The sequence below is a fragment of the Microtus oregoni genome, unplaced genomic scaffold (genome assembly GCF_018167655.1).
Source record: "Microtus oregoni isolate MIOR12 unplaced genomic scaffold, Mior012 000016F_ref0000370, whole genome shotgun sequence".
Classification (NCBI taxonomy): Eukaryota; Metazoa; Chordata; class Mammalia; order Rodentia; family Cricetidae; genus Microtus; species Microtus oregoni.
Window position 1 is genome coordinate 36,604,065 of NW_024543075.1, and position 15,592 is coordinate 36,619,656.

The 15,592-nt window shown below is 41.0% G+C and overlaps 1 protein-coding gene across 1 annotated transcript; it reads left to right on the forward strand.

Moving 5' to 3' along the window:
* Window positions 1-6,501: 6,501 nt before the first annotated feature.
* On the forward strand, window positions 6,502-7,503 carry LOC121458041 (olfactory receptor 10A3). Its single transcript, XM_041667159.1, has one exon. It carries the CDS (start codon window positions 6,502-6,504, stop codon window positions 7,501-7,503), a length of 1,002 nt encoding a protein of 333 aa, XP_041523093.1.
* The last annotated feature ends 8,089 nt before the right edge of the window (window positions 7,504-15,592 follow it).

Sequence of the window (15,592 nt, forward strand, 5' to 3'; positions counted from 1 at the left end):
TATTGTAGGTTGTGCACTGGGATTTTTAAAAGTGAAGTTTAGATTCCTGCTTCTCACTATTTTGGACAGTATCTAGTAGTACATGCTATTTCCTCCTTGACATTTTGTTTGTCTATGTCTTTTAGATGAGGTTATAGACTAGGGTGGCATTTTTTCAGATAAGGTTTCACCATGTAGGCCTGGCTGGTCTTGAACTTGGTATCCTACTATCTCAGTCCTAGAAGTGCTGAGATAATAGATTTGTTTTTTTTTTTATGCTAGGGTTCCTTTCCCTTTAAATAAGTCTGAAATTCACTTTTTGGCTTTTAAAAAGCCTTTCATGTACTTATTCTTAAAAAAAAAGAAATTAAGCAGGAGATATATCAAATAAATACCAACTGTGTCTCAAAATTCTGCCCACTCTCATTTCCAGTGTAATTCCTAAAAGCAGTTATTCTAAGTTCATTCATGGATGTTTATTCTGGCTGATGCTTCCTGCAGTCAGAAAACACAGTGTGTGTAACAAAGTATTTCCATGAAACAAAGATGGTTTTTTTTTATTTTTTAAATTTATTTATTTATTAAGGATTTCTGCCTCGTCCCCACAACCGCTTCCCATTTCCCTCCCCCTCCCCCGATCAAGTCCCCCCCCCCCATCTGCTCGAAGAGCAATCAGGGTTCCCTGACCTGTGGGAAGCCCAAGGACTGCCCACCTCTATCGAGGTCTCGTAAGGTGAGCATTCAAACTGCCCAGGCTCCCACAAAGCCAGTACGTGCAGTAGGATCAAAAACCCACTGCAATTGTTCTTGAATTCTCAGTATTCCTCATTGTCCGCTATGTTCAGCTAGTCCGGATTTATCCCATGCTTTTTCAGACCCAGGCCAGCTGGCCTTGGTGAGATCCCAATAGAACATCCCCATTGGTTTTAAACTCTGCATTTGGCTTGTTTTCCTTGCTCCCAAACTTTTAGTTTGCCTTTTTGATTTTTGACTTTGTGCAGGTTTAGTTAAATCATGTTTCTCACATAATCTCTATGATTTTGAAATTTATTGGAATTTCCTTTCAATTTTTATAAATATTGTAGAAACATTTTTGAGCTGAAAATATATTGTTGACCGAGTTTTTCCCTCCCACCCAGTCCTTGTCCTGCCCAGTTCCCACAGTCATTAAGTCCCAAAGAAATCACACAGGTTTACATTAGTTATAAACTAATTGGCTCATTAGCTCAGGCTTCTTATTAACTCTTATAACTTATATTAGCCCATGATTCTTGTCTATATTAGCCACATGGCTTGGTACCTTTATCAGCGAGGCAGTCACATCTCACTTGCTCTGTGGCTGGATCAGGACTGCCAAATAAGCTTTCTTCTTCCCAGAATTCTCCTGTTCTTGTCACCCCGCTTCTACTTCCTGCCTGGTTGTCCCGCCTATATTGGCAAGGGTACTGGCCAATCAGCATTTGTTTAAAATATAATTGACAGGATACAGACCATTGTCCCACAGCAATATATAGTTAGGGATCTACAATATGTTCTTTTCACTTCCTGTTGGTGGAGACTGCTTGTTTGTTTCCTGGTTGCCTAGATTCCTGAAATAATCACACAGAACTTTATTATTTTAATCAGTACTCGGCCAATCACTTATGTGTATTGCTAACTAGCTCTTATATCTTTGGTTAGCTCATTTCTATTAATCTGTGTATTGCCATGTGGCTGTGACTTATAGGCAGGGTTCCTGAATGTCTGTCCCCAGCAGTGACTGCTTGATTCTTGTGACTCTGCCTTCTTTCTTCCAGCATTCAGTTTATTTTCCCTCTGCCTTCTGACCTATCACAGGCCAGGGAAGTGTCTTTATTCATTAACCAACAAAAGCAACACATATACAGAAGGACTTCCCATATCAACTTCCCAGTTATTTTTATTGCCCTGTGTTAATTTAAATGTCATTATTTAAATCTCTCTGCATCTATTTCATGATGCTTATTTGCTATCCTTGAAGAAGATATATAAATTCTCCACACTTGACTATGTCATATCAATGATATTTTTGTTTTGTTAACAACTGATGTTATTACCCACTGTCTGTGTTTTATCATGTTCCTGGAATTAGCTCATTTTCACTGAGATAAAACATACTTGTGGAAAGGGCACACACCACCATTCTATAGATCTATGACCTTCAGATACAGAATGTACTGGGGAAGAGAAGTTCTTACAGAAAAATTGGGTGTATGAATAATGAAAGTTCTAAAAATCATGGAGGCATGCTGCATTCCTGGGCATGCCATCCTACCTACTGAGTGGTTTAGGAAGGGGTCTGAATTGGACTTTGAATATGAAAACCCCTTTCCTTTAGGACATGTGGTCCACTTCACACTGGACATAAATAGATCAGGGAGAATACACCCCTAAGTGTCATCTCCAGCCTATGGCTGCAGGAAGGAAGAACATTTTGGAGGAGAAACTTACTCTTAGAAATCTGTAGAAAAGTGAAGGAAGCCTTGGTGAGGGTATCAGTAGAATTCTGTAAAGACCTTACTAGTAGACCTATGGAACCTGCACTCTCCTGGGCAGAGTGAATGATCCCTCACTGTTTTTGGTAGTATAGGCAAACTCTGAACCCTTGATTTGTTGATTTACATATATGCTCTATGAAATTAATAACACTCTTTTCTTTATACAGAGAAAAGTGAGTGAAACAGAGAAGTTAGCTCAAAGTCAGGCAAACTCTTCAAGCCTTTGCAGTCTCAGGATAAGAATTTCTGTGACTGAGATCCACTGTAATGATGTTCCTTTTTTAATTTTAATGATTCTATTTTCCTTCTAGAAAAAAGGAAAGTTCTGGGCATGCGAGCCTGGAAGCTTTCTACCCAGAGTGTTGAATTTGCCTGCCTGATTCCCACTGTTGCCCAAACCCTCCCCTCTAGATGGCAGCACTCTCACCCACCCCTCCCTTCTTCCTGTTTACAATGTTCTTCAGCCTTAGCTGTTGCCTCTTTCTGAGAGCACTATCCGGAAGTCAAATCTCTGGTGTAAGGGAGGTTATTCCTCATGGACATTCAAAGGAGTGATGCTCCAAGTTTTTCTCTAGAGTGTTCTTGCCCCTTGAGTTATAATACCGAATATGAGGTTGATTCCAAGTTCTTCAGGGAGCAGCTCTCTAAGGCACATGGCTGGTGCCGTCTAATGCTGTAAAGTCAGCACGGAATCACTAAGACAAGCTATGAATAAGTGGGTTTTGGTCAGTGTTAAAACTGTTGACAGTGTATAAAAATCATGGAGACAGTCATGGGGTAAGCACAGCCTCTGCTTCTGCTGTGTGCCTGTAAGAGGGTGCCTTCACAGTTCTTACCACTGATGACTGGAGATGCTGTGGAAGAGATACCCCACCGCTCAAGGGTTGCTTAGATCAGCAGCAAAGTTTTGTTTTGATGAGTGTACATGCCTTCTTGTTTCTTTCTGAGAGGTAAGTAGACAATGATTTCAGGAATAAGGACTTTGTATGCATTAACTATCAAATCCTAGACATTTCTTTTTCTTTTTAAAAAATCTATTATCTATCTATCTATCTATCTATCTATCTATCTACCTACCTACCTACCTATTTATCCCCCTCCCTGCCATCCTCCCAGTCCCTCCCTCACCAACGCCTCTGTTCCCCCCCCCCCCGCCCCCAATCCATTTCTCCTTCATTTCTATTTAGGAAAGGGCAGGTCTCCCATGAGTATCAACAAAACACAGCTTCCCAAGTTACAGCAAGACTAAGCACTTCCTCACTATTAAGGCTGGACAGGGTGATCCAGTATGTGGAGTAGGGTCCCCAAAGACTGTAGGAGTTGAAGACAGCTCCTATTCCTTCTGCCAGGAGTGCCCTAAGAAGACCAAGTTACACAACTGTAACATTTATGTAGAGTGTCTAGGTCAGTCCCATGCGGGCTCCCTGGTTGTTGGTTCAGTCTCTGTGAGCACTGACTGGGTCATTTGGTCAGTGCCAACCCTTACTTTTCTCAGTGGAAAGCTGAGGTTCAAGGAAAGGACCACCCGCCTCAGACTCCCTGTTGCAGAGTTATTTAAGACAGTAGGGTCTTTTAATCATTGAGTGACCATTCATGATTTTCCCCCAGTCATAATAGGTTTTTTCTTTTTGTGAAAATTTGGTTTTTAGTATGCATGTTTGTTTTTCATTTGTCATAGTAATCTCACATTCATGAGGTACAGAGTCCCATTTTTGTAGAATATGCAATCTATAAGGCTTAGCTTAGGACAGTTGGCATTTCTGTTGCCTCAGATATTTATCTCTTTTTAGAAAAAGATTTATTTTTAACTGTGTGTGTGTGTATGTGTATGTGTGTACATGTGCATGTGAGTGCAGGTGCCCATGAGGGCAAGAAGGCATTTGATTCCCTGGAGTTGGAGTTATAGGTGGCTGTGAGCCACTTGATGTGGATGCTGGAAACTAAACTCAGGTCCTCTGTAAGAGCAGCTGGTACTCTTAACCACTGAGCCATCTCTTCAACCCTATAGCACTTATTTTTGCGTTTCTCTGGGAACATTTTAAATCTTTACTCGTTGTTTTGGAATGTATGGTGAGTTGTTGTCAGTTATTGGTTTCCTACTGTTATTAAAAATAATTTTATTCCATAAAGTATTTTTACTGAGTACTATAAAAGTTTCCTATTTAAAACTTTTTTTTTTACTTTTTGAAATTATAATATGATCACAAAATTTCTCTCTTTCCTTTTCCCCTCCATATTTTTTTCCCTTTAAAACCCATGGTCTCCTTTTTTTTAATTGCTGTTATACACATTTGCAAATGTGTGTAAATACACTAAATATAACTGCTCAATCTGTACAATGTTACAATGTCGTCAGTTTAGACCTGAGTACACATTGTTCTGTTTATGCTGTTGGAAAGGACTTTGAGGTCAACAGAGTCCAATTTTTTCCATTTGGGGAGACGTCAAAGCCAAGTATGTGTGAGCACTGGGGTTGCTTCAGGCGTTTGGCTTGGATTTGTGAACACGGTCCAAATCAAGCGTAAGTGAACTTGCTTTCACTGTTTGCTAAGGCTCTCCAATCGTCATGAAGATAACACAGCATGTCTGCTGCTGGTTGTGTCTATCTGCTCTCCTGACGTCCTTATCTCTCCTGGCGAGTTTGCTCTGGATCTCAGAACATCACACATACACCAGTCCTACGGCATGATCCAGGACCTCTTCTAAACTGGGCAACTCAGTCTTCGTGCATCTTCCTTTTTCTGAATTAGGGAATCTTCCACCGCAGCGTCTTGAAGTTGGAGTTGCTACTCTCCCCCATCCCCCATTCCAAACCTTAAAACTTCTCAAATGTTTTCCCATTGTAAAAGGTTCTGGCATCACTTTAATGTATATTATAGGTAAAGTCTAGATGTTTCTAAGTTCTTTATTCTCAATATTGTATTGGAGTCTTTATGAACCAGGAGCTGTTGTAGGCATTGTGCACATAGCAAACAAAATACTCGTTCTCTATCCTGCTCTAGAGGGTTATGTTTTTCTGTATGAAAAACGAATGTCATCTGGTACTATCAGGGTAAAATAGAGGTAGAAGCACAAGGGAGAGTTACGGGCTTTTGGAGGGACCGTTTGATGTTGCCTACTGGTCAGGGCACATGCCAGTTTCATGCAGCACACTTAGCTTCCATTGCTCTCTGGACTCTAATGTATTTGTACCCATACAGAACCTAGGGAATGGTAGTTAACCAGAACTTTCAGAACAATTAAAGTTTTCATGGATTTCTGAGTAGGGGACTGGAGAGAGGGAAGAACCTCTCAAACCACAAATCCACAGTGACTTTCAAATGGGCTTAGAAAAAGCCACTAGGGACATAAGGAAGATACTTGGGCATCTCTTCCTAAAAATGCCACATTTGGGTTCATTCTAATATGATCCAGTAGCTTCAGGTTGGGTAGCGATCTGAAACCAATTAAATATTACTTGTGTTACCTAATAAAGGTAAATTTGAAACACACTCCCTTTGTGTGTTCCTATAAAATGTTTTGAAGAGCTTTTAACTGTCAAAAAATAGCTCTTTAATTTTCACTTGAATGTAATAAATATTGTCAATAAGCATATATATGTTAAAATATATATATCAGGTTATAAACATTTTTGTGGCTAGCTTCCCTCTACCTAGTTTCTTTTTTATGCTATAGTTTTAGAGGCCTTTAAATTGATATTTACCTATATTTAATAAATAATATCTATTGAGGGGACAGCTAGAATCATGTAATTTATGTTTACTTTAAATTATATTTCATTTTGCACTATTGTATCACTTGCAATAGAAAACTGACAGTATTTTTAATATATTTAAGAATATATTTTTCACCTGGAATTCTTCGTATCTCCTTTTGTATTTGAACGATTGATTATTGCAAGTGTGTAGCTACTATCCAAAATGACAATGGGTGTTTTTGTGGGGATGGTCTCTTTTATTATCGTCTGGCAAAATTCCTGGTGCAAGTGCTGGCTGGAGCTTAGATCATGACTTCTTTCTTATATTTTATGCCCCTAAGAACAATACAGGGCTCCACTCCTGCAACAAGGGGGCAGAATGACAGCTCTGTGGCTGAGTTCATCCTCTTGGGCTTTTCTGCCTTTCCTGAGCTCCAGCGGCAGATGTTTGGGGCTTTCTTGGTTATTTATCTGGTGACTCTGATAGGAAATGCCCTCATCATTGCCATCATCTTCCTGGACCAGAGCCTGCACATTCCCATGTACCTGTTCTTGCAGAATTTATCTGTGGTAGAAATGAGTTTCAGTGCAGCCATCACACCCGAAATGCTGGTGGTCCTGACAACTGAGAAAGCCACCATTTCCTTTGGGGGCTGTTTTGCACAGATGTATTTCATTCTTCTCTTTGGTGGGACTGAGTGTTTTCTCCTGGGGGCAATGGCTTATGACCGGTTTGCTGCAATCTGCCATCCTCTGTCCTACCCGGTCATTATGAACAAAAGGGTCTTCGTGAAACTAGTGATATTCTCATGGATATCAGGGATCATGGTAGCAACTGTGCAGACCACATGGGTATTTAGTTTTCCCTACTGTGGCCACAGGGAAATTAACCATCTCTTTTGCGAGACTCCTCCAGTCCTGGAGCTTGCATGTGCAGACACGTTCCTGTTTGAAGTCTATGCCTTCACAGGCACCATTTTGATTGTCATGGTCCCCTTCCTGTTGATTCTCTTGTCTTACATCCGAATTCTCTTTGCCATCCTGAGGATGCCATCCACCACAGGGAGGCAGAAGGCCTTTTCCACGTGTGCCTCTCACCTCACGTCTGTCACCCTCTTCTATGGCACGGCCAGTATAACTTACCTACAGCCCAAATCCAGGTACTCACCAGACACCAAGAAGCTGATGTCATTGGCTTACACACTGCTCACTCCTCTGCTGAATCCACTCATCTACAGCTTGAGGAACAAGGAGATGAAAAGGGCCGTGGTGAAATTATGGCAAAGAAAAGTGGCTTTACACACAGCTTGACTTGTTGAGGACCTCGGTGTTTTTCTATTATGTTATTGAGCTCTATATGGATTTTGAAGAAGGTGAAAACAGAGTACCCTTTTTGGTTAGAGAATATTTTCTTTCTTGATATCTCGACACTTGAAAGCATACCACATTAACCTTCTCTTTTAGTGCTGTCGTCGATTGTTTTATGAAGTATATGCTTCTGTAACACATGATGAACAGTTTGTTGATCCTTTCTCTATTACTGACATATAGATCATTGCTAGCGCGTTACTATTAAGTAGATTCTCAAATAAACATATAGTTCTTTATGTTCATATTCTTGGTGATTTCATTTTTGTGTGCTAGATTCTTCAAAAAGTGACTGATGGAATGAATCATACTGTTCTTATATAGTTAAAATTTTAAAGTTGCATTTATTTATTATTTGTGAACATGCAGGCTTGTGGGCATGCCATGGTAGATGTGATAGCCACAGGCTGTTTTCTAGGAAGCAGGTTTTACATTTGATCATTAATGGAACATAGCGGGAGACCTTGCTTGTCTCGCAAGAATTCTATTTGGAGGTCCTAGCTGTTTTCAAACAAATGGTGTTGGTGTTGGTTCGTGTTGTTTGTGCTTCATGGTATCCTGTCCGGTTTCCCACAGCCTGATGGGATTCCTATATATCATCAATATGAACATTTTCCATGCTAGGCTGGATGACCTGTTGATCACACATGGCTATAACCTCCTCTGCATTCCAGAGAATTACCAGATAAAATACAATGCTTGCCAGAATCTTTCCTGGTCCTAGCTCTCTCACACCCCTGAGGGTAAGGAAAGGGGTATTGTAGGTCATATCTTCACCAAAGTGGAGGAGGACCCTGATGATAAGCTCCATGGACAGAGATGCTCATACCAAGGCCTCAGCTTGACCCAGAAGCTGATAGATTAGGCCTAATGTGCCATTAATGAGAAGTTTAGTGCCAAGTGTATGTACCTGTATGGCAGAAATATCAACCAGGGCCCTTTACACCCTTATTCTGATGCTCTCAGTTTCTAGTTTGGTGAGGCAGAATCTACTAACCATGCAGATGGGAAAGTACATGTGCTGCGAAGTGGCCTGTCTCTCAAAGGTGAATGAGTTGAGATGGCAGCCGATGCGAGAAGAGTAGATATGCGGTTCCGGGCGTCAAAGAGAGGGGAAAGTTCAGGGCAGCACATTTCTTGGTTCTGAAGAGGATTGTCTGCAGGAGAATCTGACTGGAAAGGACAGTGATGGGCAGCAAGGACGGCACTGATGTCCAGGACAGTTCACAGGATCCAGATTCCACTCCCTAGAGCCTGCTTGAGCACCAGAGGTTATGGCCATATTTACATTCGGGCTCCTGGCCGGCTGCTTTGCAGTATCTGCCCTGAGGTCATCTCCTAGTGAGGTGAAAGGCTTCCACTCTTAAAAACCACATTTCCCATGACACACCACGATCACAAAGGCTCTCTCAGACACATTACCTGTTGTGAAGGAGCCGAAGAGGCTGGAGGCCTGCCATGATTAATCTTCCTTGACTGACTCATTCCAATCTGGTTCTGTTTGCTGTATCCTGGGCTGGGTTGTGGTGATCCTGTGGGATGTCCCCTAGGATGCCTTACAGCAAGCACAAACAACTCTTGAAGCATCTGCCATTTTATTTGTTTTATCAGCCTGGGAGTAATCAGGACCACCAAGTCAGACCTTATGCCCCCTTTCCCTTTGTCCCAGTGTGCTATCTGTTCATCCCTGCCTTCTCTGAAAACTGTCTGATCATCTTTGTGTTTGTGAGTGTGAGTTTCCTTCCCCAGTGGGCGAGGATGATAACTATTGGATTTCTAATACAGAAACACAAGTTGTAGATTTTAGGAAAGGAACTAAATTGAAATCTCTAATTTGAAAAAAAAATGTAAAAAAGTACACTAAAATAAACTGAAGGAAAGGATAAAATAAGACTAGCTGGTCATTGTGAAAGTTTATAATCCTATCATGTGGAAGTCAAAATAGGCGAACCATATGTTTTAGGCTAGCCTGGACTACATAAAAACCAAATTCCTCTTTCAAAACTAAATCTTTTGCAAAATTAAATGCCCAGATTCCAAAACACCCCAAAACAGATACAACCAAATACACAAAATGTAAAAACAAGACAAAAGAAAATATAAATAAGAAAACCCTAATTTCAATGCTGATTCTGATGTCTTCATGTTTTTGGAATTTTACTTGTCCTTAGAAAGACTGAGGTTGTTCTATATAAAACAGTAGAATGATGATGATGGTAACTGTGGTGGAGATGTTACTGCCTTTAACAACACTGCAAGGAACAGACAAAATGACAGTGTTAGTGGGTTAGCACAGTGCTCGTCAACTGTTGGTCTAGGCTTCCTCTAGATGAAGAAGGAGGTTTCCTGGAGTTCAGGAGTTGGGGACATTGTGATGAGAGACCTAAGGAGACACTGCTCTTGATAAAGGAAAAGAAAATGAAAAAGAAAAAAAGTCACAGTACAGCCATCCCAGTGTGCTTAATAAAAAGATGGATAACTGTCAGGAACCCCTTTGTGCCGGGCACTGTTCAGCACTTGACCACTCTCTTTCATCCTCTGTATACTATGAGAGACACTGCTCAGACATCTCATGTGTCAATCCATTGATAGCTTCCTTTCCTAGGTAGATACTGGATTCTTTTCCTAGTTCCTTAAGTCTGTAGTTTATAATTGCAACTTTATTATAAAGAATTTTCAAATTAAAACTTTGCTTGGTGAAATCCACAAGACCTACCATTTATAGAATTCAGTGAAGTTTTACACAGTTAGAACAGTCATTCTGAGGCTGTAGTGCTAACTGAACATGGCATTTTACACTTTTAGTACCAAAGGTATCTTCACTCATTATCCACCACCAAAAAGGAAAAATCTGTGGCAGAGCTATAAACAGAGGAACAATAACGTTCTACCCTGAAGTCCATATTTTCTCTTCTTTTTCTTGTGGGATGTCCTGTAGCCCTGGCTGGTTTTAGATGTGACCAGTCGCTGGTTCTGACCTTTCCTTCTTCGTCTCCATCACTCTTGGCTAAGTTCTTTTGATTCTCATTTTACTTTGCCTGATTGTTCTGTTCTCTCTCTGGCTCCGTCTTTCCACATCTACGCTCCTACTCTGTACTCTGGACACTGTATTTTGATTTTTAAAAATTAATCTCATTTGAACCCCATTAGTTATTGTCTTATCTGAATTTATTGTTCTGTAATAGTCTTTGAACATTTATAATTTTTGGTTTTGTGATTTTATTTGATAAATTCTACTTTCATAATTCTTAGCTCTTGGGCGAGCAAGAGTGTTCAGGGTATAAACGGCACTGACCACCAAACTTGAAAACCAAGTTTGATCACCAGGATCTAAAAAAGAACTTATTCTGGTAAGTGGTTTCTTGACTCTATTATGTGCAAAGTGGTACCATGTGCACACACACATGCACACATTCACATATAGACACACTTGCATGCTTAGGCTTGTATGTACACACACACACACACACACACGTAAACATATACTTAGCTCTATTTTTGGTGATAGGTTTATATGCTCCCTGTAACTTTTTAAAAATACCCTTCACACATACTTTACTTTTCCTTTCTTTTCGTCATCTAGTGTTCAAATTACATCAATGTGCATTCTCTTGGGTCATCTTCACTCTTTTCTTTTGACTTTTCTCTGTGGCGTTTGTTTGGAGAAAGGGCCCCACATATTCCATGTCTGCAGGAATAGCTCATGATATACAGAAACACTCCCCACAAACTCCCATTGCATTGAGCTAGGCAGGTTTCACAATTCCAGTCTGCATTTCACCAGGCATTCAGGTGACATGAATGCACTTTGAAGCTTGAAACTTGCTGCTTTATGGTACAGATTACATCTTCAGGCTGCAGATGGGGTTTTCCCCCTCCTCTACTCTCCTGCTGTAGGAACACTGGAGCTCAAGGAACAAAAAGCCTCATTCAGGCTTTTCTGAAGCTAAGTAGAGTTGATTGCTCTGTGGTCATCCACACCCACTTTCTCTCTTCTGTCACAACAGACCCAGGGAAAGCTTTATTACCATCTTCCCATGCAGTTCTTCCTTCTGGAACAAGAGGACTGTGGCTTTTGTCCTTCAGGGCATGGCACTGTAGTGGTTTAGCATGCATGAGATGTAGGAATAGAAGCCTCTGCTGGCATACACACAGGGACTTCCCAGACCTGAGGGTTAAGCTGACTCAAGATGCATTTCAGGAGTAAGAAGAAGGAAATAGGAAACACAGCCAGTCACTTACATGCTGGTTTGCACTGGCGATGGTGAGTTCTGAAGAAGCCAATGGGTTATGTGGAAGCTTCCAGAATGAGTGATGTTTAAGAGGAGGCATGTGGACTCCTCATAGTGCCAGTATCTCCTGCTTGAGAACAGGGATGCTTCTTCCTTCCCATGAGAACTCCATCTCCTGATTTGAGGGTCAACAGAAAGGTCAGAGTGACCTTGTGCCTGCTGTCTTTCCAGTGCCTTCATCACAATATTATAAGGTGAGAGCAGCTCATCTTAACCCTTTTGAGTTGTCTAGACAAATAGTAAGACATCTGTATCTGTGTCACACCCAGGAGGTGTGGATGTGGTAGATTGTTGTGGGAACTCATTCCGCCAATAGCCTTAGTTTACCAGCCTTGGCGTGTGGTATATTGTCTGTGGTGACAGTTTATTAGGGAAGAGAAAGGTCACATGCCCTTTTGGGTGGTGAAGACCGTGTCAGGCAATGTGAAACAGAGTGTTGTCAGTTCCCAGCTCCCTAGGTTAAATGGAAGGGTTCTGCAACTGATTTTGTCTTGTTCTGTATCCATGAGTCTGTTCCCCTATTGCACCCTTTAGTAAATTTTATATCTATCTATCTATCTATCTATCTATCTATCTATCTATCTATCTGCCTGCGTACCTAAATATATTAAGGGTGAGTGCCCCACAACAGGTCTAGAAATGCCCTCTGGTTTCTGATGCTGATGACAGAGGGACAACACTCTGAGAACCCATATTGGAGACCAAGGCTCTTGTCTTGGTCTCAGTTGGCCATGATTCATCCCTTCTGACCTCCCTCCACCCACTCTCTTTGATCTCACGGACTCTCTCCCATATTGTAAATTATGCCCTGGTTTTAAAACATAAAGTTTAAGTTCTAGTTTCTCATTCAGTTTTTGACATTTCCAGGGGGACAGATCTCTCTTTTCCTCTTTCTCCCCCTTTCCCTTTTATTTGTTGTATATTTTTCAGATGGGTTTTCATTGTGTAGCTGAGGCTGATTTAGGACTTGGGATCCTTCTGACTCTAGAATGCTAGAATTACAGCTGGGTTCCTTCCTGCCCTTTTCATTAACAACATACACACTTCATTTTCTGGCTCACAAACCTTGTTTTTATTTACCACAAAAATTATAGCTGGAAATCATTAAAAATATACAAACCAGTTCTTGAAAGTCTCTTCACTATTATTTCCACTGCCATTCCTAGGAACAGTCCTTCAAAGCTCATTCACGAATTTACCCTCTGACATTTCCTGGGTTCTGAAAACACTGTTATGTGTACGTGTTAATTGTCTTTTAAAAATAAAATTAGAGTAAGTGTTCACATCCTATTCGTAGCTTTGTGCTTTGTTTCCTATGACTTTAGTTTTTCTTTCCTGAGTTTTGACCTTGTACAGTTTTCATGGACTAGTTCTCCCATACAGTTTCTAAGATTTTGGAATGTACAGATGTCATACATCACATACCACACAGTAAATATTTATGTATTTGTATGTAGGTAGGTTATAGAATGGCATCAAAGGGTTACGAGGCCATAGCAGAGTTCAAGAGGTTTCAGCAGTAGGTAGATAGAAACATTAAGTAGAGATTGTGTTGATAAGGTAAGGACCAGAACAGCTGCATACAGAAAGTGGCAGAGATCATGAATGTCACAGGCTTAAGAGAGGAGTTATGGAGTTGAGTTCAGCTACAGAGGGGGTAAGGGAAGAGCAGAATGAGGAGGAATGGGTGGGTGGGTGGATATGGGTCATAAGAGCAAACAGGAAGACGGACATACAGGAGCTGAATAGATTCTTGCCACAGCACAAGCTGAGCTGAACAAACCCCTGGGACATTTGGGAGTTCTCTGTCAGTGGGTCCTATCAGATGACAGGTTAGAAGAGGCCATCCCCATCACAGTTTAACTGTCATTCTCCTTATGGAGTTCAGGTGAGCAGATTATGCCCATTTCTTGGTCTTGTATCTCTGATATCTATATATTGGGACTGGTTTCCTTATATGATCTAATATACTCATATAGTTCTGCAATATCAATTTCCCTAGATAAATTTTTAGATTGGCATCTTTTCTCCTCTCAGGAATGTCATTTATCAGTCTGTGCTGTGTGGCTGGTACTGGACAGATGGTTCCATTTGCATATGAACCCAGATGAATAGTCATGCCCCATCCTCAAAAGGGAGTCAAATACTGCTTGTAAAATAGACTCTTGATCAGAATTCATAGAGATAAAGATCTATAAAAGCAAGCACAGTTTGTGAATCCACTGTTTCCTACAATATGGAGGAACTTAGAGCAGATTAGCTTGTTCTCAACAGATATTCTAGGGGTAGGAATGATGGAAGTCTATGTTTGGCTACTTCTACTTCCTGTCCCCAAGTTATGTAACTAATGTATGCTTGGACATGTCATTCCACTACAGTTATTGATGTAGAAATGTGTGTGTGCCCTTGGAGTGGATTCTTAGGATGAGAACCTCATCCTGAAAGACAAGTGGTCCATTTCACACTTGACACAGATCAGAGAGACCTTATCTCTGAATGTTATCCACAGTCTCATTGATGTAGAAAGGGAAGGCTTTCTTGGAAATAAAACTCCTCCCTCAAATCAGAGGTGCGAAGTAGAGAAGGAGAACCTTGGTATAAGTCCCTTGAATTCTGACAAGGCCCCAATTACAGGCTTTGCAACACCTCTCTGCTCTCCTGGGGAGAAGTGAATGGTCTTCCTTTGTTCTAGGCAGCGTGGACCGAGTCCTGAATGCCTGTTTATATATGCCCTATGAGGTTTATAATGGTATTTTCCTTTTATAGAGAAAGTGACAGAAGCAGAGGAGTTCAGCTCGAAGCCAGTCAACTCAGTCAAGAATTTATGCCTGAGATCAATTGCAATGGTATTTTTTCATAAAGCATCTCAGTGATTCCATTATCTTCTAGAATGGGTGAAAGTTCTGGTTGTGGGGATTTGCAGGCTTCCTACCCAGAGTCTTAAATCCACCTGCCTTGCTTCCCACTATTGTATAGACTATGCGTTCTGTTCAGCCAAATCCCCCCTCTCTCTAGGCCATGCTATCATCCACTCCTCGCTTCTTCCGTGTTTTGCAGTATTCTTTTAGCCTCTGATTATCAATTCCTATTGGGAGATGTCATGGTGAAGTCAAATCTCTCATCTAAGAGTTGCTTATTCCCTGTGGACATTCGAGGAGTAAGTGCTAAGCATGTTCTCTTGAGCTTTCTCACCCGAGAGGCCAAGTTATAGTCTCCTGAGACACAATATCAAATATGAGAAGATCTGTGTGCAATGATTCCAAGTTCTTCAAGGAGTGATTCACCAAGGCCCATGACTCCATGCTGTGTAATGTTACAAAGCAGCACCGAGTCACTAAATCATATTCTGAGGGACTTTCGATTCATGTTAAAACTACTAATAACGAAGTGTGAAATCCTCGAGAAGTAAGAGACACAGCCTCTGCTTGTGTTGTGCGCCTGTTAGATGATTTCCTTCACAATTCTTGTCCCGGATGGCTGAAGATGCTGTGGAAGAGAGATACTGCTGCTCTCAGACGCCATTGGTGCGGCCGAGTAATGTGGATCAAGAGGCATTTTGGTTTGATGCCTGCTAATTTTTTTGTTGTTTCTCTTTTGAGAGGAGAGAAGAGGATGATTTCAGAAATTAGTGGTTCACATACATTAACTATCAAATCCTAGAAGGTTCTGGACTCATGTACTAGGTCAGTGAGTCCAACTCTTATCTTTCTGCATGTACAAGATGAAGCGTAAAGAAAAGA